Here is a 26,531-nt window from a genome sequence, read left to right as displayed (position 1 = left end):
TTATTTTAATAAAGGAGTTTAATCTTAAATACACTTTTTACAATATATTGACATTCATTATTATCGGAGACAAACACGATCATTCATTTCTGTCTACTGTCCAGAGGAAAATAAGGAAACCTAAAAGAGCAATGATGATAAATAAAACAAGATGTTTTACTTTAACAGACCATTTTATTGTTAGTGGTGACAATAATCAATAATCATCAATAATATTAACAAACATTTACTGTTGTCATGTTTCTGATTTCAAAACTTGATCTAAATCATCAATCAATGTATTTAAGACTACAAGTTTTTCAAATGGCGGTGCTTGTTAGCATCTGGGAAGGTTTTTAGCTTAGCATAGCTCTCTCAACCAAAGGCTGCTGGAACACTTTTCTTTTGCGTCAGCCCTGGTCTGCAGTGGACAGTATCCATCAGTCAAAGAACAAATCTGAGTGTTTTTTTAAATTGTATTGCAATTTGAAGTTGTCATTTGGATCAAAACAAAAAGGTCACAACCCTTGTTCACCACTTTGATCAAACTGATAGCCAATATGATATGACTGATAGCAGCAGACCAGACTCCTGCTGCCAGGTCCTCGACAATCACTGAGCTAAGTGTTACATTAAAAGTGTGTATTTTGTTGGTTCTTGGATCAAAACTAGTCATCCTGCAGGACACGCTCGTCTGCTTTAACATAAAAATGTCTTCTGGTTCTTGAGGACCAAAATGGCTCAGTACGAGGAATAAATCCAGTGATCGTGTGTCCTGCTTTCACATTCTCCTCAGAGTATTTCCAGGACTTCACACGGCACAAAGCCTCTCTTCCTCCCACTCGCCACTCTGATGAAGCCGCTGCACTCGCCCTCGCTGCTCACACAGATCTGGAGACAGAAGCAAAGAAGAGCTCTGACAGGTGAAGACACTGCACTCTTTTCTTGGATTGTAATGAGTGAAAATATTACAGATTAACTTGGGATTTCAATGATCATTTAGCTGAGGACAGAATGACTGCAGCCGGAAGTTTAATTGCAAAATTAAAAATGAAACGCCATCAATGTGCATGTTAATCGTAAAAAATAGAATTATTTTATTTTACATTTTATTTGAACTCTAAACCATATCAAAACTATGGTAATACAGCAAGATGATTTGCAAGCCAGATCTATTTAAGAGACTCTCAAATCAACACATTAGTTGCCCTTTAAAGAAAGGTATTCAATAAATTTTGATAAATTGGCTCTAAGAACATCGTTCTTTTGCTACTTAAAGGTTCAACAACAAAAACATAAATGCCAATTGTAGAATGTGAAAAGCCAAGTTAAGTACAAAAGTTAAAGCAAATTCCTTAAATTATAATCAAAATGTTCATTGATAATTAAATACAAAAACATGATTAAATTTGTAAATTCAATTTATTTCTCTGTCCATGAGAAAAAAAAAGATTTTCATGGAACATAAAATGATACAAGGAAAAGATGAACTGGTTTTGGTGAATTTTTAAATAATCATCTGAATCCAGAAAATCTTTAGCATTTGTCCCTTTGTAGGCAGACAGTGATCTATAAGTAAGAAATATTTGTAGAGCGCTTTTCTAGACCAGGGTCACAAAGCACTTAAAAAAACAAAACAATAAAATATATGCTTAAAAGGTCAAGATAACACTTCTTTAGAGTCTTAGAGAATCAGGGAAAAGCCTGCACGAATAAAAGTGTCTTCAGATGTTTCTTGAAGGAGTCAGTAGATCCATCAAACACAGAGAGAGAGGAAGATCGTTCTAAAGCTTAGGAGCAACAGCCTGGAAGGATTTCTCTCCTCTGGTCCTGAACCGTGTGCGAGGAACCATCAGTAGATTCTGATCCACAGACCTCAGAGCCTGAGCTGGGGTGTAAGGCTGGATCAGATCACTGATGTAAGGAGGAGCCTGACCATGAATAGCTCTGAAAGTAAGAACCAGAATTTTAAAGTTGATCCTGAAAGAAACTGGCAGCCAGTGAAGAGTTTTAAGGATCGGAGAAATGTGAGTTCTTCTACTTGAGCGGGTCAGAATTCTCGCTGCACCCGAGTTCTGTATCAACTGTAGGCGAGACAGTTCCTTCTTGTTAAGACATGAAAACAGACTGTTACAATAGTCCAGGCGAGAAGACACAAACGCATCGATTACAAGCTCCAGATCATGTTGTGACAACATAAGTTTAGAGATTTTTCTCAGTTGAAGGAAGTTTTCTGCAGTGCTGAACTAGAGACTAGACAGATGTCTTTGTCCAATACAACACCCAGGTTTCTCAGGCTCAGTTTGACAGACTGACCTAAGTTACTCAAGTACTGACTCAACCCAGGAATCTTATCATCAGGAGCAATCACCAGAGTTTCAGTTTTGTCCACATTTAGCTGCAAAGTGTTTTCACTCAGCCATTGTTTGATTTCTAGCAAACAATTGACTAAACTGTTCAGCCTCTGGGGCTCAGTTGGATCCAAAGAGCAGTAGAGCTGCATGTCATCAGCAAAGTTGTGGTAAGAAACATCAGGAAATCTCTGAATGATTTAACCGAGGGGAATCAAGTACAGCAAAAACAATAAAGGACCCAGAACAGAACCATGAGGGACTCCACACAACAGATCAGCTGATTCCGACCTCGTTTGATTGGCACTTACACTGAAACTGCGCCCAGAAAGGTATGACAAGAACCATTCTAACACAGACCCAGACAGTCCCACTTCAACCCTCAGTCTTCTCAGCAGGATCTGCTGATCAACTGTGTCAAAGGCTGAGGACAGATCCAAGAGAACCAGAACAGTGTATTGACCCGAATCAGCTGACATCATGGTGTCACTGGACACTTTCAGTAAAGCTGTGTCCATAGAGTGATGTTTGCGGAAGCCAGACTGAAACTTCTCATGGATGTCGCTCTGATCCAGAAACAAAGACAGCAGCTCAGACACCACCTTCTCCAAGATCTTGGACAAGAAAAGGAGCTTAGAAACAGGCCTGAAATTACTGAGGTCAGTCTGCTTGCACAAACTTTTCCTGTGCGAGAACACTACTGCCACCTACTGTCACTCATTGCTTTCAATGATATTTCAAGTATCATTAAAGAATCACATTTTATAGATAAAATAAACGTAGGGCTAAGTAACTCATCTTCTGTCGTAAATATAAGGGATGATTTTAAACTGCTGGTCTCAGTTTTAAGCTTCTTTCCCTTCTTAGATTTAGATCTCTTGTCGCTACAGAAAACTGCAGCTTAGTTATTCCACAGGGAGCCTCATCACTGTGTGGGAATGGAAAATGATGAGCTGAGTGCAAGGTCAGAGTGAAAAAAATACTCAAAAATGCCAAAATTCATAAGTGAAATAACTTCTTTACACCTTTAATAAATAAGTGGATTGTTGTGAAAGACAGAAGTTAAGAGAATGGTCACATGACTTATTTGATAGCTCTGCATCGAATCTGATACTTGTGCCCTGACGCTCCCAATTGAATTATGGGCGACTTGAATCACTGCCGTCTGAACAAAACCATCAGGAACTTTTACAAATATGTCACCTGTCCCACCAGACAAGGTAAGACATTAGATTAAAGGAGTGAATATATCCATTAAACTTTAAGCACAGCGGATCATAACTGCATTCATCTGATTCCCACACATTGCACCTGCCGAGAGAGAAGGTGACCACCAGAAATGTAAAAGTCTGGACAGAGGAGTCCAGACTAGCACTGCAAGGCTGTCTGGATTGCAGCCATCTCAGCCATAGGGGGGTGCAGGATGCCACCATTACACTCCTTAACCTGATTCATCAGCACCTCGAAGGAAACAAGAACCACGCCATCCAAACACTTCTGCTGGGGAAAAAGCTCAGAGAACATTTGAACCTGGACTGTAACACCACAGGGTGGATCTTGGATTTCCTCACTGACAGGTCACAGAGAGTACGAGTCAGCGAGCACCAATCCACACCGTCAAGGTCTTCTACCAGATCCGCACAAGGCTGCCTTCTCTCACCTCTCCTGTATATCATGTACACAAACGACTGTTATATTCACAGAAGACACAGTTTAACATCATACCTTAGCAGAACACTGGCATCATAATCAAGAAATGCCAGCAGCGACTGTTTTGCCTGAGGAAGCTTGCAAAATTCAAGGTTGACCGTTCTCTTATGAGTATGTTTTAAAAATCTTTAATGTTTTTAACGTTTTCATTTATCTGCTGGTTTTCATCCACTATCCTCAAACACAAAAAATCCCTCATCAGAATCACAACCACGAGAAGGGAAATTAAAGGTTCCCAACAGCGATCGTTACAACACCCAGGTAATAAGGAAATTAAAATCCATCATGTCAGATAGTACTCACGCACTTCACCCAGCAGACAACCAACAGCCAAAACCAACCCGCGTCAAACACTCATTCATCGCCTCTTCCATCTCGCTACTTAACTCCACACATTACAGGCAGACCCACCAACTCATCTAGCCCATCCCACAGTATTTTAATATATGCTTTTATGTTTTATTTTATTTTATTGATCTTTGTTGTATGGTTGTGCATCACTGTGTTTGTCTTAACTGCTGCAAAACCAATTGCCCCACAGGGACAAAATAAAAATCTTGAATCTTGATGGAGGAATAATGAGCGTGGTCTCTTCAGGATTTCCCCTCATACCTGTCCCTCCTTCAGAGTGATCTGGCCTTGTTCCTTACAGCCGATGAACGTCCGGTGACACCTGAACACTTGGTCTCCGGGCCCAACCTGATGAGCAAAGGCTGCTGGAAAGAACCCGATCCTGTCCTCGATCAGGCCCTGAAATGAAATCGGCTGCTGTTAGACACCTGGGTTAGCACCGGAGTGAATAATAAGTCAAATTAGTTTGAAGTTAAAATGTTTATGGAAGAGTTTAAAATGATCCTTGTGTATCAAGTTTGTCATTATCAGGTTAATTAGTGTGAACATAATTTAATTATAATGTGAGTCCATTGATCTTTAAATGATCGTTATCAGGACCGTTTCCTACACAGTTTTACAATTTTGCAGGACACTTAATCTAAACCTACACACAGTGTGGCCTCCTTGACTGACTTTTGGGGTCCCTGATGGTGTCAAATAATAAATATAAACTAATATAACATAATAACATAAAACAACAACAGTAAGACAATAACTTTATAACTTGTTAACTACAATTTGTGTTATCTTTGTTTATTATTTATAAGAGGACAAAAAAGTATTTAGAGTTGATACCATTACAAGTAAAACAATAAGTTCTGAACTATTCATTTTGGAAACATTTTCTACATGTTCTACACAGATCAGTTCGACTTTGACATCATGATGGCTGCATAAATACAGTCTAAGGGCCACACGTGGCCCCTGTGCTGCACTTAGCCCAGGTCTGGACTAAACTAAAACTTGAGTTAATGGAGATTAGTTTACTTGCTGGACTAATGTTGAACTTGTCTCCTCATCTGTTGCAGCAGGAGTTCGACATGTGTGCATGAAGCTGCTGAATAAGTAAACGCGACAGCTGTTTCTGTACAGCCTGTCAAGAACAACAAGTTAAAATTCTTGATACGTTCATTCTGGCCCTGGCAGCAGCAGGCTTCCTGCGTGAGCGCATGGTTTTTCAGTTTGAGTCGTGATTTATCATCCGCGTGTTTGTGTCCTGGGGTGGACGTGACTCTGCTGTTATTTTCAACAACAACATCTGTGCGATTCATCTTTCCCCACCGAGGGGCATTCAGCTTGTCGTGAACAACAAAGTGTGTAGCAAACAATGCATGAATACTTCAGGATCTCAGTTCAGTTCAGTTTGAAAGTGACTTCTTACCTTCCACCAGTCCTCATTAGAGTCGTCTGCCAGTAGAATTCTGTCTCCTGCTCTGTAAGCACCAAATTTAGAAATAAATATTTACATTTATATCATGTTCTATCAAGTTCCCCAATGATATGCTCTTAACCATTTAATTGTCTGCATATGACCAGAAGAATGAAATAAATCTCAAGGACACCATTAACCTTCAAATTAAAAAAAAAGACAAATTATTTAAGTATTGTCAAATAATTTAACTGTTCTTTATGTTTTCCCTCAGCATCGATTCAAAATGTTCTATTTAGAAAAATATTCATTTAATTCCATGATAAAACTGAAGGAAATAGATGCATTGTAAGTTTAATTTGGCGCTTGTAGAGAAAATGTTTGTTTTTTTCATTTTGGATGGATAAAGATCCTTTATAATTAACTTAATTACTCATCCACATCTACATACTTTTCCCACTAGTAATTAATACTAGTAATTATTTGAAGTCAACCAACACCCATTTGACAATATAATTATATAATGTTTCAAATTAAAAAACGAAACTTGTAACAGATTCAAAATTCTGAAAAAGTTCAACCATCATCACATCATTAGTGAGATGAATCACAAATTTTTTTTATTTTCATTTTCATTTATTTTATTATAGACGAATGAATAAAAGCCTTAGAACTTATAGAAAGTAGTTTCAAAGGAGTCTGAAAAGATGGAGTTCACAGTGATCGATAAAAGTCTCATAGACATCAGTGTGTGTGTCTCTGTGTGTTCTCAGTCAGGACCAAATGGGCTGCTCTTGATGAACGAGGTTTTTTTTAAAGATTCTATACAATCAATCACAGGAAATGGAGGAAGCAGACGTTTAAGAAAGTGAAGTTTGAAGATGGATGAGACATATTTCAACTCCTGAACATTCTTATGTGGATTTATAAAAAGAAAAAAAAAGTGAGCAAAGAACTGATGAGGTCGTTCTTCACAGGCCTGACGAGGATCTGGATCAATACATTCTGACTTCATGTTTTAAATCAAACTGAGTCAATATTATGCTCACATTATTCTTAATAATTGAATAGTACTATTCCTTTTTTATTTTTTTTATTTAAGAATGAATATCAATTAATAATAATATAACATGGAAAGTAGCATGTTTTTTTTATTTAAATTTAACAGAGTAAAAATGCCTGCTTGAAATACAGATTTAGGAGCCTAAACAACAAATTCCACTAACAGTCAAGCCAATATTCTTGCATCAATAGACGATGATGGTTTTGGCATTTCGACACACCAAATTGTCTGCAGCTGCTGTGATGACACAGTTTTTCTACTAAACAACGTGTCTGAAATGGTGAAAAGGCACGAGTCCCTGTGAGGAGGAAAGACTACATGTCATCGATGACATTAAAGAAGGCAAACTTGGGATCCATTTTAGATTTGACGAATAAAGACGTGTAGACGCAGCTCATTCAAATATAAAGTTTAGGTTTACCATCCTAAGCATCTTCTCTAGCATTTAAAACAGATTTGAACTCGAAAGAAACAAAGCACTGACGTTATACATGAGTCTGGTGCCTTCAGGTACAACATGAAGCAAAACATCACCATCAGTAACAGCTGTCAAACTTTAATTAATGTTGATTGATTGATAAAGTTTTTGACAGCCATGTCGTAATGTAGCACTTTGTTTTGTATTTTTGTACAGTTTTGCAAACTCATTTCTGTCTGCTTCTGTTATTGAACAGATTTTTAGAAGGGATTAGGTTTTGTTGGTGTGTTGAAAATCAATCTGGAGTAATGAAGGGTTTGAAGGTTTCCTCGTTTACCTGTATGCTCATGTCAAAAATAAATAGCAAAAATAAAACGTGTCATACAATTCCATCACTAAAATGGATACGCCTTTTATGAAAGTTTCTATAACTGATGAGAAATGAGTCTTGGAAGATGTATCTCAGTGCTTTTCTGGGGTTTTTCTTTGATTATTGGCTTTTCATGCAACTTTTATATTAACAATGTATATATATATGTATATATAAATATATATATGGTTATTGGACTCTATAGTATTCGGGGATTTCTGAGTGGTTTGAATGAGATGAGCAAATAGTCAAAAGTTTAAATTGTTGTGTATAAATTGAAGTACACTGCCACCTTGTGACATAGTCCCATCATGCATTGCAACAATTTAGAGTTGATTGTATATAACAACCTGATGATGCACAATTTATGAATCAATATATATATTTTTTAATAAAGACGAGCAGCAAAATGCTCACTAGCTCACTGACCTCATCTCCAGGTCGTGGCTCTGCTGAGGGGTGAAATTGTACAAGGCCACGTAGGTGTTGAGCTTAAAAGAGTCTCTCTGCTCCAGCTGCAAACAAATGCAGAAAAGCACAGACTTTAAAACACGACAACACACACAAACGCGTTTTCTATTGTCTCTTCTCCGTCTGTTGCGACTTCTTTTCGTTGAATAAACTCCGGTCCACTGAGGAGCAGCTAATATCAAGCTGTTCCTCTGTGACCGCCATCAACGCGAGTGGGAGCGACGGCACCTGCCAAAGACTTTCACAAACACTCGGGGAAGCGGGAAAGTGTTGTGGGTGGAGGAGGAGAAAAAAGGTGTGAGATCAAGAAGCAGGGAGGTGTTTCCGCCAGTCTGGTGTCACCAACACCTCAAGTAACTCTCGTGCACTGTTGCAACACGGATATACTGGTAGGAATTCATCGTGCTATGTCCTTGAAACTCCTTCAAAGATGCTCCCACACCTTCTTAATATTTAATGTCCAAATATCAATGCCATTAAAGTGGGGCAGAAAGAGAGCAGATTGTTTTTGGAAGTGAAAAGGCTCTTGAGATGAGAAGTTTTCCTCCTTCTATTACCCATCAAAGCCTCTGTCTGTTTGTCAGAATTGAACCAATTGAACCAGTCGTGTTACAAACGATCGGTGGCCTCTGTCTGGTAAGATGTAGCCGCAAAACACCACCTGCTCCCCTGAACCTGTCGGAGGGATCAACTCCCAGTCAACATGTTTCTATTCTGAGGCTTTTTGAATTAAACCTCATACAGTATAAAGTTAATTATGTATTTAGCCTGGAATTTTTTTTAAATCCCCTTCACATGTGGAACACATAGCACTTTAAAAAAATCATCCAATTATTCTAACCCAAGCCCTCAAAACTTTTGGTTGGTGATATGTCCATCAAACTTGAAAACCAATTGCCCATCCTTTCCTCTCACTTCTATCCGCTGTTTATAGATGCAAAGATTACCTGCTCTTAAGGTGTAGCAGGTGGTGGAGAGTCTGAAGAAAGGGGCTTAAATTTTGAATTAGCTTGCGCAAAATGTTTTTCAAGACCACCTACCACACCTTAAAAGTCTACAGAGCATTATGAGGGACCAAAAATACCTCTGTTGCATATATTTTCTGTTGAATACACGCCTTCTTAAAGAGCCGAAACATGTTTTATTTTGACTAGGTTGTACTGCTTTATCTTCCCCTCCCCCTCCTCTGGATTCCAACAAGTATCTTGCACACCTAGAGTGTCACTTGTGGTTATACAGTGAAGACATGCTCCTGTTGATCCCGTTTCAACAGGATCCCTTTACCTCAGACTCCCCACACACACCAGCTATCTGCTCCACTCGATCACTGTTTTCACATCTTGATCTGAGTTAGACTTTTATTTCATTTTGTCACCTCGGCCTGAGTTAGTGTTTTTTTCCCCTGAGTTTTGTTGCATTCGAGGTCTGCTCCAGTTTCTGCTCTCGTCAGTTACAGATCTAGGGCTGACCATTGCACATGTTTGTGTACATGTTTCATGGTGTGCAGTGTGATGGGATTTTATCAAAAGATGAATCCATTAGATCATGTCTCAAACCCATGGCTAGGGGGGAAAATCTGGTCGTACAAGACATTTTATGTGGCCTGCTGGATAGTTGTCTCAAAATCAAGGTAGATTAAGATAAGGAACAAAGTATAGTACAGTATACACAGTATAGTGTCTTGAGATAACTTTGTTATGATAAGACACTTTAAATAAAATTGAATTGAATTGAATTGAACAGAGACTTTGTTTCAACATCTATACAGACACTTACTGTAAGAGTAAAATTGATGTTGAAGGGAACACATTTAATCGGATTTCTTTGAGTAGAAAAGTAGTGAAATCCGAATTTCGGGTGAACTAACGCTTTTAAAATAACCATCAAAACATCGATTAAGTGATTTTTTCTTTTTTTTTACCACGGTGAGTGTAGATTAGATGCTGCTGCATTTTCAAATCTTACATGTCACCTTCATTTGAAAAGCCCAAGAATACATTTATTATTATATTATTATTTTAAAAACACAAAGTTCGACAAGAACTTTAGTCGGTACTTGCAAAAGCACATATTTATCTCTTACCTGATAATCGTCACCTTTTCCTTCAGTCATGAGGAAATGCTCTGTCCCGTTCTCGAAAACTGTGAATACTGAAAAAAAAATACAATTAAAATAAAGACTGCTCCAGAAACTAGAAATACTTTATGACAATTTAAATATTAAGGTCCACCTAAAAAAACAACGCCGACCCCCTTAAAACATAACAAACAGATGTTGTCCTAAATGACTGCACGTTGTCTGTGGTAAAGAATAAAGAAGGGCTTATATGGCGGGTAAGTAAAATTATTTTTGGCAGGTTCTTTGTCCTCCATATAAGATGTTTTTATATGCTAAGGTGAAATAATAACAATAATACATTTTTATTATATTGCTCTTTTCGTCATATATGACCTCAAACTTCTACAGCAGAGTTAAAACAGGTTAAATACGCAATATCCCAGACGCTCACCATCATCACTGTGTTTTATCGACAGCCCCTGCCCACTGCAATGAGGAACCACTTCCTCCGGAACATTGTCCAAGTCACTGGTCTGCAAGTGACAAGCAAAGCAAATTTATAGAAGAGGAAATAGTAGATGTGTTGCATCGTTCTAAATAACCATTACTCCCCACTGAGCCCCTATTCTCTGAGCGAGGCCACGCTGACACACATTCATGACCAAACAGCTGCTCAGGACAACTCGACATCCAGCTGACGTCACAGGATATGTTACATGGACGCTGATGTGAGCAACTGTTGGACACAGATGGAGGCGGGCAGGCTAGTGCAGCTCTCCTATCAGCGCAATTCATCTTAAGAGTGATCACATGAGCGTTCAGCATCTCCCTTTAAGATTCCTCGCACCAGACTGCCTTTATTGGTAGTGTGTATTCCTTTGAACCGTCAGTATCTGCATGAAGAATCTCAGCAGCATATCTGTGTTTACAGAAGCGGGAGGCTGTTTTTGGGGGGGACGCACTGCAGGGACAATATTCACCACACACACTGAAATAAGATATATGGGTGAATTTTGAATCAATTCATGATAAAAAAAAGAGCATATAGACATCAAAGAATTAAGGTGAAGTTTCTTACCGAGTTTCTGTGAGGAGACTCAGAACCACTGGGCCTCTTCGCCTTCTGTGCTAGTGACGTCCCAAATCTCAGGGCCTCATAAACAGGGTCTACTTTGTTGCCACAAGCTGAGCAGGACCGTAAGAAAAAAAAATGCATTAACATGGAATCATAAGAAATTAGGAGGTTTTTCATTTGGGCTTTTTACCAATAGGCATAACCTCCTTGATGCAACCATATTGTTCCTGGATCAGCAAAGGGGAGCTGTAGTATCGACGAAAACCTTTAGGCTGCAGAGATCAAGAAAAAAGATAGGACAAAGCTTTTGTTACGTGATAAATAAATACATTTGGCCTTTAAAGGTATATCTATGAAGACTGTCGAAATTGAAAGACACTTTATAATAGCCCTCACATTTAATCCAAAGCATAAAGGAAGAAGCTTTTGTACTAACCATCCTCAGATTTCAGCAAACAACAGGCGATAAAAATAGCCAAAGTGCCAGAGTGGAAATGGACTGGAACACAGATGTTGGTGTTTACTATCTGACGTCAGACACTTCCTGTGAAACCTGCACTCACCGGCTCCTTGAAGAATTATATTAAATATAGAAGATGGATGACGGACAAGCCTGAATTCAATACTGTCTTTAATTTATTTTCTATCCCCTAATTAAGGAGTGTGATTGAAAAAAAAACACCATTTATCTTGTCTGTCTTTGAAGACAAACAACCTGCTGTTACAGATTGCATTTATCATGAATTCAAATGAGAGAAATCTGCTTTGCTAATCAGATCTGAATTGTTCTTCACAATCTGATATTAACTCTATGATGCAACCCCTCCCTTCTCTTTGTACGGTGATTTTAAATCTGCTTCATATGGCGATACATTTCTATATTGGGTAGGAAAACAAAACATTTATATCTCAATTATTTTACGCATAATGCGAATCTTGAATTTCCTTCAGGGAGACCAAAATTAAACAATGAAATCATAATCTCAAAATAAATGATGGATGATGATGATGGTGGTTAAACGTGTGCTTAAAGGGCACCTAATGTGCTGATTTAAGTGTTACCTCTATTATACTTTTTACTTTTGCACAAAACTGTCAATTAATAAAGATATATATATTAGAAAATACGCTTAAGCCCCGCCCACTTAAAATGCGCTGTTTTGGCTGAGAAGAAGTCTCGTCCACCAACCACGGCCACTCTCCTCTGATTGGTCACAAAAACACGAGTTGCATTCAAGGACTCACGGAAATTTCAAACTCACCCCTAAAACTTACGTTTTGTACATTAACAACTAATAATAAAACTAATAATTGCTGCTTAATGCACACATTTCAAAAACCCCTAAAGGCAGAAGTAACTCTCACCATGTTTACATAAATATTTATTTTGTTTCACAATTAACATGTAGGTACTTAACTGATTTAGGGCTTCTAGGGGAGAACACCTCCACAAGAGTAACGTCAGAATGTTTAATTTAAACCATAATCTTGTTTGGCAATATTATTAAGTAAACGGAGCAACATCATGATGTATGACCAACTGCATTTTTAAGAGGACGACTTCAAAATCAAAGACGAAATCATGATCAACGTTTCTTCTAAATTTCATTAAAATCCGTTTTTTTAGTGACATTACTGACAGACGGATAGACACTTAAAAATATATATCAAAGATGAGTCCAGGTCACTATCTAAGGATCATGGAAAATGATAGAGAAAAGACTGCCATGCATTTTAATTTTAGCTTTTTACTTATATTGCAATGCGATCAATAATAGGTGCGTAAGTGTATAGGGTATAGAAAAATAGCGCAAATCATTTAAACGGCTTTGCCGTGGCCAATCATTAACGTTTTGCCGACAGAAAGACAAGCTGGCAATCTTCGCAAGATCCTCCTTTTATTGATTAGCAAACAGAAACCTCTGTGGATTTTGTTGCACCCATATAGCTGCACTTTTGCCAGCTGGTCGTTGAACAATTGCCAACTACAATTTAACCTTGTGGATAACATATACCTGAAAAAAAGTTGAACTTGAACGAAGTTGTGGTAAACTTTGTATTGTAGGTAATGTATGCATGGTTGATTTTAAAAATTGGAGAATGTATAATGGGTGTGTAAAGGAATGAAAGTGTGTCAATGATAACAAATGCTCACATTAGCTGACTAATGAGCCGTTTATGGTGAGTAATGTCATGAATCATTTTACTCCACGTTCCTCGGCAGCAGATGTGGTGATCAATATGGCTCAATGACTGTGACTTAGAATGTTTATAGAGGTGTCAAATCTAATATACCTGATCATACATTATGTATACCAGACTGACAAATGTAAATCCCTCACGTTTGAAGAGACATTATGTGTATAAAGTGCTAGAATGTGTGTATTACTTAAAATTTTTAGAAAAGAAAAAAAAGGGTTACACAGGAAAACTACTAAAACCCTGCAAATAGAAAAATGCTGATATGCTTAATTCATTATTTACTTGAGATCCAAAGCCAACAAGCATCACTGTCCAAGTATAGCATGATGAATTTAGATTTGTTCTCCACTGGGAAAACTTTTTATCCCTGACCTCTGGACTCCATTTTCCACCCGGATCGTTTCCCTAGGATCTGCCTTCAGGCCTCTTGTGGATCCAACAACAGGAAGTGAATTTTACACCAAATGAATGACGTATTTTATTTTAATCAAGAGATCTCCACTACTTTTTTACCCATTAATATTAATGTCTTAACCCTCAAAAAATCATCATCGAAAAATCATCACATATAATCAAGACTGTTGCAGACTCACAATCACACTGATTTAAACCTTTAGATGGATGGACCTTAGCAGAGAAATGACGCAAATGCAAATGTAGAAAAATGGTGGGTGTCATTGTCCTCAGCTCTTTACTCCATTAAGTCCATAGTTACTTTGCTCAGTCCACTCTTCTCACTCCCTCTCTTCCATCACATCGCACATGCTTGCCCATTTTCTAATCTTAATGCAGATAAATCTCACTGTAACTTGATCATTCAATATTCCATGTGAAGCTCGTCAACAACTCTTTCTTTAAAATCAATATTAACATTTCTAGTTAGTTATATGTTTTTTTATTTGTTTGTTTTTTTACATGTTTTCCCAGTTAGGAACACCTTAATAGGATTGATGCAACTTCCTAGAATTATAAAATTGCATTTCATTTCTCCAACATATTTTCTACTGAGAATTGAAATTCTTAAATGTGTTGTTAATTTGAATGTCTGCTACCACTAACTATTATAATGAAGGTTCGATATAAGAGCTGATAACTAAAAACTCTCCATGTTTTCTTGATAATAACTATTTTTATGAATGTTTATTCATAAAAGTCCTTGTATATATTGTATATGTGTAAATTAACTTTCAGTGCAAATAATGCATCATTAATTATAAATAGTTAAATACATTGTGATCATGTAAAAAGCGGCAACTACTTACACTTACTTAGTCTCTGCAAATTGATAGATTTGAAGGATTAGAGAACAAAGTAATTGTATCAAAAAAAGCTCAGTCAGAACAGTTCAGTTAATTGTTTCTTGCTCATACCAACAAGCTAATGGAATCCAGGTGGCAGCGCTGGATATGCCTTCTGTTACCTTTTTTAATTGCCAGCAGTGGGAGGTGGGGAGGGGTCAGCAAATTGTGTTTTGTAAATGGTTTGTTTCATTATGATTATGTAACACACAGACTGACAAGGGATGATATAACTATTGTGAGGGTGATGACGAGGACGGATATTTGTCACAGATGTACTAGCACACTCACACATCGGAGTGTGAGGAGTCTGAATCAGCATGTTCTGGTGTGAAACACTCAAATGGCCCGGGTGAAGACGGGGTGCCAGTTTGAGTTGTTGTGACATTGACCCTGGCAGTTTCCTCACTCAAGTTGAGAAAACCGATTGATGGAGTGATTTCATCTGAAGTCGACGGCTCTTACCAGCTTCCCCATGCAACGCTGCTGTCCCACTCCGTTCTCACATTTGTGATGGAGGCTCATTTTACAGGCCTTGCAACGCAGACCATGTTTTGCTGTGTTCCCTGCCAGGAAGACCACGTGTTTGGCTGTGGTACCTGTAACGCAAACAGATCAGAAAAAAAGTGTTGGTTTTGTCCGACCAGGAACAGAAGAGAAGGGCAGTTATGATATCAACCCATCTTTATCACTATGGAATTCTAAATATTCCAGATAAGAAACATTATCTTTATCTTTTAAGGGCACTTGAGTCAGCTTGGTTACCCTCTCACATGGGTCCTACAGGGTTCTTCTTGGGCTGGAAATGCGGCTCAAACTCAAAGAAATGAATGGCTCTACGTCGACGAAGCCTGATTTTACGTTTCTTGGCCTTATTCATCCACAACAGTCATGCACTAACTACTCCCTTAAAAGCTCCGCTATTATAAGTTTGAATAGGCAACTAAACAGGAAGAGCCCTATAGCTCAAATATTAACCAAGTTCCAGACTTTTAAAAGTCACAAGTCTTCCAATGTTTTCTCCTAGTCCTTTGCAACTTTCTGTGACGTTTTTCGGATTCTGTGGCAATTGGCCGAAAATGCAGCTAACGCCCTTTTAGGTCCATGCAATTGACCATTAAATATTTAAAACTAAATTACATGGCCTTAGCATTTTACATTTAAATTTTTTTTTTTTAAGTTTTGTAGCTAATTGAAATCCCTGCGCAATGCTGTGTACTTCAGTTATTACTGTCTATGGTGATGTTTAAAAAATGTATCAAAATAAGGGCATATTTATCAGAGGAATGCAAACACACAAACACACACACTTGGGAAGTTACACTACAGTGAAGCTCTTCTGTCCGTACAAAAGCAACAATCTGATGTACAAGGATCAGACCACTCTGTGAATGCTTGAGGAAAAGTTCATCCCTGTGAAGCAATTTGCGCCGCACACATAAGGTCAAATAACTTGCAAATCACCATAATCATTTTTACTGTGAGGAATTGGAGATACAGGGGGATGAAGAGAGAAGAAGATGTGGGTTCGGGAGAACAAGAAAGAAGAGGGAACAGTAAGTAAGTCATATTGGTAGAGTGCTTTTCTAGACCAGGGTCACAAAGCGCTTAAACAATCAAAACAATACAGTGTAGAGCAGTGGCAGCAGGGTTAACAAATTTTCTTTTATTTATTTTTTTTAATTCTGGCAAAGGATTTTAATTCTTGCGAGCGTACTGCTAATGCTGCTCAAAGCCATCTTTAAGTTCGAGAATAAATTAATTTGCCTACTGCGGAGACATCGTTTTATCAGTGACGACCGAAAATAAGTTTAGATAATGGCGATATGTCAACCCTGATTAAGCTGAAAAAGAGATGACTGGCTGACGCAAACAAGAGTGCTGTTATGTAGCAGTCTGGCAGAGTTGCACCTCTGGCTCTTTATTGATTAATCCATAATCACGTGCCGAGCTTTGACCCCCTCTGTGAGGGCGTGCGTGTGAAAATATTGACATGGAAAGGCATCATTGATTGTCCTCTGTAGGAGTCCAAATACATGTAAGATGTCACAAATCTAAGTTTCAGCTCTTCTAAGTCTCGATAAACATAGTCTGTGGTTCAGTTTGAGCAGAGCAAACAGAGTTAAAGTGAAACCAAGAACACATCAGATCACAACTGATCCTCCTCAAACGAGTCTGGAATCGCTGCCTTCTTCTTGACGTGAGCAGGAACCTGATCGTCACAAATGGATGGGCAGCTGGATCTGTAATTCTCATTAAGAGGTCTTGTGTTGCTTGGCTGAGCATCAATGACACACTTTGTTACACTGAGACGGAAACAGGGAGAAATGTGATCTTGGCTTCAACCCCTTGTCAATCAGCGATCACAACATAGAGCAACAAAGTGATCCGGTTTCCAACCTAATCGGGTCAGGACGTTTAATGAGGTTTTTGCCTCTCATTAGGTAAAATAGAGACTGGACAATTTAAATCCAACTTTAAACTATCAAACATGGTTCAATGTCAACACGACAATGTTCATCTTCTACTAAATAAACTTGAATGTTTGAATGTTGATTTGTGTTTATTTGATTTGTGATTTATATACAAGATTCCTAATCTAGGATGTGTATTTGTTAATCCGGAGGTCACTTTTCACAATCTTCTGTCCGTCTTTCCCACACAATGCATCCCTGCCCACATCCTCTCTCTCATGTGTCCTTCTTGACACATTGATCCTTTAATCCAACTTTGTTAAATCCCCACCTCCTGATTTTCAATGTAAATAATCTGCAACTGCCTTTTTCTGAACTCCATCACAACACTGGCTGCACTAATTGCTCTTCCTCATAGATTTACATTAGCCTTGAGAATTAAGTCCAAGACTGGTAAGAGTCGTGCAGAGTTTGACAGATAAATTAGGAAGGTGCTGCCGTCCTGCAGAGCTGCTCATCTGTTCATGCCTGCATGAAAACATGTTGAAGAGGACCATCTATTTCAATAGCTGTTTAATAGATGAATATTGCATCTCTTAACTAGTTGGAAATGGAAATAGTAAGTGTTAAATTTGGTAGTACCAATGTAAATAATTATGGGGAACTTTTCTGAGGCTCAAGGGGTGCTCACATGCTCACATGTGGAGCAGGGTAAACAGACTTTAAAGAAACATTAATTTTAGTGATTTATTATGGTTTTGTATTTAACAAATGAAGGTTTAGAAAAGGCACAATGTACGATTGAATATGGATTGAACATAGTTGTTTATATATTTTTTTCCTTTTTAAGTGATGAAGGATCTTGTCTGGTTTGTTTTATCTTCCTGGAACTTTAAAGACACCACTGAGTACTTTACTATAATCTAATTTATGTAACCGCAGGGTGGGGCAGTCACAGCACGAAGGTTGCCGGCTTGCTTCCAGGTCCGGAGGGAGCCAACTTGTGACCTTTCTGTGTGGAGTTTGTATGTTCTCCCCATGTTGCGTGGGTTTAATCCGGGCACCCCAGTTTCCTCCCACAGTCCACAAACTTACAGAGGTTGATAGGGAACTTGGGGAAATTGTCCGTAGGTATGAGTGTGTTGTGTGAACGGTTGTCTGACTTTATGTTTCCTGCGACAGACTGGTGTCTTGTCCAGGGTGTCCCTTGTATTTGCCCAAAGAACATGGGATAGGCTCCCGCCCCGCCACGACCCCCATAAGGGAACAAGCTTGGTAGATAATGGATGTTTATGATGTTATGTTATTTAACTACATGTTTTATTAATCGCCAGCACAGGTTCAAAATAACCCGGTGTCTGGACTTTCAATGTATTATTCAAGGTTTTGAATTTGGGTTTTCCATTCAAAAAATATTGGCAAAATGTGTTTCTGAGGTCTGGGAATGGCAGAAAAACAACAGACCAAACTGTCATAGAGCGGAATGGAAAAAGTCCCAAAGGTAGGCATCAGTCCACACGGAAGATCTGTATGATCTGGAATGCTAAGTCAGGCATGTTGTCCAGATCACATTTGTTTGCCAGGAAGAGGGTTTGTCGGTCTACTAGCTTTTAGCTCCTCGAAGGTTATTGTCAGAAGTGGGTCAACATCAGAAATTAATCTTAAGGGGAGTTCTTTGCTTTCTTATGACCTCAAATCGAGCTCACCAGCCATTTGGGACAGAAAGTATGATGCTTCACGTGTTGCTAATCTTTATCATAGACAAAAGACACTATTACTAAGTTTGTGCACATACTGAAGACAGCTCTCGAGTAGCTAACTGACTGTATTGACATCCTAGAGGTGCTTGACAATCAGGTTACGATTCCTTGGCCGTTTAATGAATACATATTAGCTCAAAGTTAGCATTTGTCACAATCTCATAAAATGTACTACTTACAAACCAGTATAAATTATATTTCCCTGGCTTTTGGACCTTGTATACCCTCCATTTCTTTATGCAGATGTTTATTTAATGAGCAATTTGCAGCAAAGGCTCGGGATCAATATCTCAGCATCAACCTGCAGTCTTAAATAGAAGAGGAACAAATTAGATTTGCGGCTCTGAGCGATAACATCTGCGCTCTGAATCAAAACATATGCAATGCTGAATAAATAAAGCACTTTAAATAATTCACCATGTGAAACCATTTCTCCTTGATGATGAGAAAATGAAGTGGCAGCGATCGTAGCTGTACATAGTTTAAAAAAAATTAATGAAAAAGAAAATGCAACACAAAAGAACACTTGGTCAAAACTGATGTTGATTATTCTGTATTTCATTCAGCAGATAATGCTGTAATATGAACAGAAATATGTTGACTATGGAACTCATCACTGTCACAATGATAACTTGTCACTTGTCACTTGTTCATGACACATTCGATTTTTGCAGATTGTTATGCAATTAAGTAGATGCTTGTAGGAACAAGTGGGTGTTTAATATCTCCAGCCCGCCTCTTTATTTGTCATGTTTGTATTCATTTACTTGACACTTATTCTGGAGATGATGGAGATAAGGGACTATGGACCATTCAAAACGCATCAATTCTGTGTTAAAATTCTATGGCATTCCAGTGACTAAACTGACACAAATCCCTTAAAATCTTAAATCCTATCCAAAGTAGTGCACACTGAATACTTTTAACAATGACCAAAGTATAATATTACTATTTCATTACTTAAATTGCTGGAATGGTTTGGAACAAGCTGACCTTTGGACTAAATATTAAATTAAGCTGTTTGCTTTTATGAAAACAAGAAGTTGAAAATATGTATTTAGATGGGTACTCATGCTGCTATTCTCCCAGTCATAAGTGAATAATAGCAGCAGGCCAGTCCTTTAGAATTGGTCTTTCCTTTCAAGAACACATCTCTTAGTGGATGTTTGTACACACACCTGTACTCATGTCTCAGCACCAAAAAAGAAAAAGTAGAGGGCAGAATATTTTTCTTCACAGGGGGAAGAACGAGCACCTCTATTTATATTTTCATTTCCTGCTCGACACAGTGGACACGCCTCACTGGTCAGGAGACATGAATCAGAATAGGTAGAATGTACTTTTGGAGAGAAAATGACCCATAAAAAAAACCCAAAAACTTTGGAGAAGTTAGAAAATGTGTTTTTTATTGATGGGCAAAAAATTCAAGTTATAATTAAAGGCTATTTTAAGGGTTGCTTTGTAGTAAGTAGTTGGTTCAGCTAGATATCTGCTTTCTCAATCGAGTCATGCTTCCGTCTTCAAGTTCACAAGCAACTTTAACAGCCAAATCAATCACCTTAAACTATAAAGTTCCATCTTCTGGTGCAACTATCATCGTCCTCCACACATTTTCTCTTCCATATGTCTGCCTGCCACAGCGCACGAGCAGGCTGTTAACCAGAATAAATCTTTAGATTAGCTGCACCGTTGTATAAGCGAAGTGTGTGGGAAAAGTAGCATCCTTTAGTGTTTGGGCCATGTGGTGCATTGTAGCAAGCATTGTTCTGCACATTCTCTACAATCCGTACCAACAAATTGGTAAAAGATCTTCAAAATGAATCATCTAAATATCCGCATAATTCTCTTAGTGCACTGGCGGCTAGTATACATCAGGATAGTGTACGTACTAACTAGTACGCAAATTCTCGACAGATACTACGTCTCAAATCAAACAATGCCGCTATGCACTAACCGGAAATGACGCGACAGCTTCTTCTTCTACTACTATTTAACGATGATTGCAACCAGATGTTGGATTGCTATCGCTGACACGTTTTATTGGATCAAGAAATATGAGAAACAAAATATTCCCGAGATATTTACGCCGGTATCAGATGTGTCATCCTCCTACTGCTGGCTAAAAACGCACCTGTAAGTATATGCATATATATACCTGTATATATATGACGTCACTAAGAAGGCAGCTGTTTAGGGTAGAAAGTCTCCATCGATCCATACTCAGTTTTGTGGGCATTTTAGTACACCAATTTAGTGTGCATGGAGCACTACATTTTGCATACTAAGAATTGAGACGCACTTATGCACTAAAAATACTAAGTTAAAGTACGCAAGTATGCGATTTGAGACAAAGTAAAACGACTCTGCAAACACTTGTGTTTCCTTAACCACAAAACTAGGTTTAAGCTGGTGCATGAATAATTAGCTTGAAAATGTTTCTTGGAACCTGGAGACATTTTATCAGTTTTAATTACAAATAAAGGTTATTTCTGGTTGAATTCCAAAATATTTTAAAAGTTGATGTTTTAATAAATATTTATCTGGAAAGGTTGCATTTTAAAAAGGTTACGCATAATCGCCTGATTAATATGTAATTGGATGAAGGAGTAGAACTTTTTATCAAGTTTGACAAGTGTTTCTTCCTACCTACGATCATGTGATTGCAGACGTCACAGAAGGTGGGCTTCTTGAAGATGTGTTCCATGAAGCAGTGTCCGGCCGAGTCCACCTGCATGGGGTTGCGTGACTGGGGCCGTGACGTCGGCGGGGGAGCGGAGGGAATGGCAGGCGGCACCGGAGGAATGGGGTGGTTCGTGCTATGTGGTGGCGCCATTCCGATGTTGCAGAGGTGACCCGTGCTGCTGCTAACATCTGAGAGCAACTCTGTTTTGGGGTCGTTTCCGCTTCGGAAGAAGTTGTCGGCACTTTTGCTGCGGATGCTTTTAGTCTTGAAGGAAAGGGAGCGTTTGAGTCTCTGGAGCTGGAAAGAAATGATTTTAAAAAAATCAGCAAATTGGAAGATGAATTTGAAACCCTTAAAAGTTCAAACTTAATAGCCGATACAATCCTGCACACTCCAGGACAACACCCTGGCATTTCCTCTTAATAAAGGTGGAAGATTTATGACGTCTGCTTGAGGCAACTTATTACTGCACATTGTAAAACCCGCTGCGTCCCACCTGGAAGCTAATGTGATTCCCGGGTCTGAGCGATGGATCACATCAACACTATTTTTCACACGCTGTGTTGCCATTTAGGAGCAAAGACTCAATCATTGTCATTAGGGCCAGTCTTCTGCACTATTAATATCCCTTCACTCCAACATCTCATTAAACTGTGAGCTGGCCATTTCCTTCCTCTCACAAGTTCCTGTCAGAGCAGCAGCATGGGGTTGGGATGAGTCCTTTGCATTATATTTATGATTGAGTTTCACGTTTTTAAGTGATCTCTGAAATCCTGGGACTAGTTAAATTGTCAGTAGAATCTGTTCCAACAAACAAAAGATGACTGAAAAACAGTGAGACATCGACAATTGTAGAACTTACATTTTACATACTTGTCGTGTAAAACTTGCTTTTTATGGCCAGCACTCGGATTAAAGGAACGTGACAACTTTTTGAGTGAACCTGGTTTCAACCCCAACACAAATGGTGAACCCTATTTGTGTTGGGGTTGTATGTTCTCCATTAAAGAGTGTACTTTCGACATTCTAGTTTCCTTTTACAGCCCAAAACACAGCAATGTTATCGACTGTTATCGAAAAAAAATTGCAGATGACGGTGTGTGTACCAATGATTGTTGCTCAATATTTGCCTCTGAATAGGTGGTTCATTGCCTCTGAGGGCACCCTACCCTCTTGCCCCAAGTAGCTGGGAGAGAATCCAGACAACATGGACGCATTAGCTACCCCACCAATTTCTAAGACAAGTCCCATAATGCAATGAAGGAGCAGACAAAAATACCCAGGGTTTAAAGGGGATTTATATTAATGATTAAATACATTCCTAATACTGATAAACGCAATATATGCTGATATATTGCCCTAATGTGTACATCCAGACAGTCCTTCATCCACTGCAATGCACTTCAGAGAAAGCACTTAGAGTTTATGGCCAACTCAAAAAGGCAAACATTGGTATCTTACAAGTCTTTAAGACCTCAGAGCTACTCACTAACTCTTTCTTGACACCCTTAATAGTAACACACACACAAGCTGTCTATGATTGTTACCACTTGCCTGATGCTAGACCCCTATAACAGATTCAAAATGACTTACTACTGAATTGCTAATGTTCAAACCTGTGTTCCTTAAAATGATTTAGTAGACTCTTAAGTAAAAGTGTTTTGACTCTGCTATGTCTAAGGTGTGCTCAGAAATAAAGCAGGCATGGTGAAGGATGTAATGGACAGCACTTAACACCTTAAATCTTATATGGGCTACAAATCGTTATTATTGCTTGAATGTGTTTAGCAATGTTTTGTTTTGTTTTTTTCATGCATGGAAACTATCGAGAGTGACCTTCAAACAACTTAAAGCCTCACCTTTCGCTTGTGATGTTCAGGCCTCACTGTGTTCTTGAAAAAGGAATAAAACACAAACATGACTTCACTTAATGTGCAGCATGTGATTGTAGAAATAAATGTTTTAAATGTATACGTTTATATAGTAAATCCAAATATAGAACATTTAAATCATGAAGATAAATAAGGGAATTTCCATTGACCATGAGGCAGATGAACACTTCAGTAAGAAGAGTAAAAATGTGCAGTACTGTACCAATGAAATGGAAAATCGAACCAGTGTGAAGCTTTCCAAAGAAATGTATTTGACACTACAACTCCAAGAATACTCCAGAGAAATATAAAATTCTTCAAAGGTCATGAATTAGAAAATAAACTGATACCTATTATTTGTAATTGACACATATTATGAACAAGGCAAATAAAATGCTCAAATGATATGAATAAATTATCATATATAAGATAAAGATAAATTGATGAATTCAAAATTCGGGAAATTGTTAATAAATAATCAAAATAACAAATTAATTATAAAGTAAATATTCTGCTAAGTGTAAAAAGGGGGCAGAAATAATAAGAACTGTTTAGTTGAAACTGTTTGATTTCAATGAATAATTGTTGAATACAGAAGATATTTGATTCTGGCTTAAAATAATACAATTGTGCAATTTAAAAATTGTATATAGTTCAAAGCTGAAGGTTTGTAAATGTATGATGTATACAAAACATAAAATGTATTCAAAGTTTACAATTGTTAAAGCCAAAACGTAACTATTTAACTACTACATTATCTGATTTATAAAGGACATTTTGTCGATTGCATTCTCTAAAACAATGTGTTCAATATGACTTTAGGCATTTCAGTAGTCTGAGCAACATGTGATGTGACCTACATAGACCACGAAACGCCGTCGGCAGGTTTGGATTTCTGTCACACAACCTACTTCCGTCCATAACTAATAGCACACTTTTATGGGAGTTTTGACCGATTACTATGTGAGACTACTCTTCACAATATAATAGTATTATAAAGAGATGTTGACACTGATGATGAACTAGGAAAAGTGAACGACTTGAATATGACCCCTGATATATTATTTGAATGCCAAAGTGTTTACCAGTAATGTAACTAATATTGGTCTTTTTATCTGTCCGTCTATTAACAAAATCTGAAAAAGCTCACTGGTTTTCACTTTAAGTAATTGATTATTTTGCTAAATAAAGGGTAATTTTCTGAATGTAGGAACAATAAACATATTATAATCTTGCAATTTGGAAATGTTTAAATGAAGTTTAAACATAAACATATGTATTTTATCGCTTTTTCACTTTGCAAGTGACATGTTTTTGATTTAACTGTACAAATATAATACTACGTCAGCAGAACATTGTACTCACTAAATAATTTAACAACCTGGTTGGTACATTTAGGGTAACATCAGTAAATAAATGTGCTCTTATTATTGGAAGAATATCTAAAAATATTGCCGATTGTATTGTTTATTATGAAAATACGACCAACTAGAATGAAATAAGGAGATGTTAATTAAAAAATAAACGTATAAGGGACGAAAGCAAACGTTTTTTTTTTTAGAAATGTTATAGTTGCTGTAATAGTATAATTTAAAATATATAAAAGATGATTTGTATTGCCTTTAACATGGCTTTCCTTTCACAATCCCAAGACATACAGATCTATTTTATAGAGGTCTGTGTGAGAGGTTATCTGTCTACTCTTTATGTGCCATTTGATGGAGCGGTAAACTGTCCTGGATATCCTCATCCTATTGCCCTAAATAGCTGGGACACACTTGAACACCAGGCAGACACGTTAAGAAAATAAGTATAAAAAATATATATATATATATATTGTTTTATTGTATGATGGCATTTGTAAACGCTCACAAGCTACCACTTTATACTTTGTTAACTTAATATGACTAGTATATGTGTGAGCTGATATTCCAAGTACAAGTTTTACGACATGTTTCTGACACTAGCATGGTTTGCTATTAACATGCTAAAAGGGGTTAGTTTTAAAGGAACGTTACCTTTCATTTTTAAACCGCTGTTGAATTTTTAAAGTTGTGTAGCTTCACTAAAACACAGCTGTCTAGAAGTATCACTATATACGATGTTTCTTCGCGTGTTATCGTCGTCATATTGCAACAGTAAATAAGTTAAAAACTACAAACCTTCGTTTCCTGTTGACCTGCGGTCGCCGTCGGGGATTTGGGAGAATCATCCTGGTCCTGGTCCTCTTCCTTGCCCCCACTTTCTTCCTGAGCCCCGCTGACCGGTGGGATCATCCTCTCTTTTTCTCACCCAACTACTGTGACACTTCTCTTCTGCCTGTTTACATTGTTTCCATTCCACGACAGTCGCCGTGACCCGAGTCACCAGATCCGCTGCTTGAAGATGAAGATGAAGATGATGAGGATGATGATGATGATGAAGAAGAGAGTGAGTTTGTTCTCTTCGTGGAAGAAAGAGTAAAGTTTCCCGTCACCACGACGTGAGTTGCTTCATCGTCTGAGAGGAGCGAGACTTCTCAAAGAACACACGGCGCTGTGGGTCTCCACGAGGGGAGGAGTGTGAGGAGAGGAGGAGAGAGAGAGGAGAGTGGGATGGAAGAAAGGAGGAGGGGATGATTGAAAGAAAAAAAAAGGAACTCAAGTGTGACAGAAAAGTGAGAGGAGTGTAAATATGTGTTTTGATATGAGTTTTAGGGGGGATTGAGATGAAGAGAACATGCTTAAAATGAGAAGACAATAGACTTAGAAGTCCTCTTCCACTTTTCAGGTCGCATGGGACAACTTCTTTCTTACAGAGGAACAGAAGGCTCTTATCAGACTATCTGATCCACCATATTCCTAGAGCTCCCCTGACAGGACTCCCTGAGGGACATGGTTAATTGCCTATTCCAAATCCACAAAAGACATGTTGAGAGATAATGCAAACCACCATGCATCCTCAAGGGTCCTACTGAGGGTAAAGAGCTGATCCACAGTTCCATGACCCTGGTGAAAACCACATTGCTCCTCCTGGAATTTAAGGTTTGACTCTCCTTTCTAGGAC

The 26,531-nt window shown here is 38.1% G+C and overlaps 1 protein-coding gene across 2 annotated transcripts; it reads right to left on the bottom strand.

The window, feature by feature from the left end:
• stac (SH3 and cysteine rich domain) lies at positions 1 to 25,992 on the bottom strand. Of its 2 annotated transcripts, XM_087779592.1 has the most exons (12): positions 25,649 to 25,992; positions 23,475 to 23,507; positions 21,579 to 21,912; positions 15,224 to 15,357; positions 11,449 to 11,530; positions 11,262 to 11,368; positions 10,635 to 10,716; positions 10,208 to 10,275; positions 8,083 to 8,168; positions 5,815 to 5,866; positions 4,653 to 4,790; positions 1 to 870 (listed from the first exon to the last, which is right to left on the bottom strand). In XM_087779592.1, exons 1-12 carry the CDS (start codon positions 25,760 to 25,762, stop codon positions 772 to 774), a joined length of 1,329 nt encoding a protein of 442 aa, XP_087635718.1. In that variant the 5' UTR covers positions 25,763 to 25,992; the 3' UTR covers positions 1 to 771. The 2 variants fall into 2 exon arrangements, with proteins under 2 accessions (XP_087635718.1, XP_087635719.1); XM_087779593.1 differs by lacking the exon at positions 23,475 to 23,507.
• Positions 25,993 to 26,531: the final 539 nt, after the last annotated feature.

The sequence above is a fragment of the Callionymus lyra genome, chromosome 18 (assembly GCF_982586985.1).
Source record: "Callionymus lyra chromosome 18, fCalLyr1.hap1.1, whole genome shotgun sequence".
Lineage (NCBI taxonomy): Eukaryota > Metazoa > Chordata > Actinopteri > Syngnathiformes > Callionymidae > Callionymus > Callionymus lyra.
The sequence above is the reverse complement of the archived record's forward strand: the minus strand, read 5'-3'. Positions and strand labels throughout refer to the sequence as shown.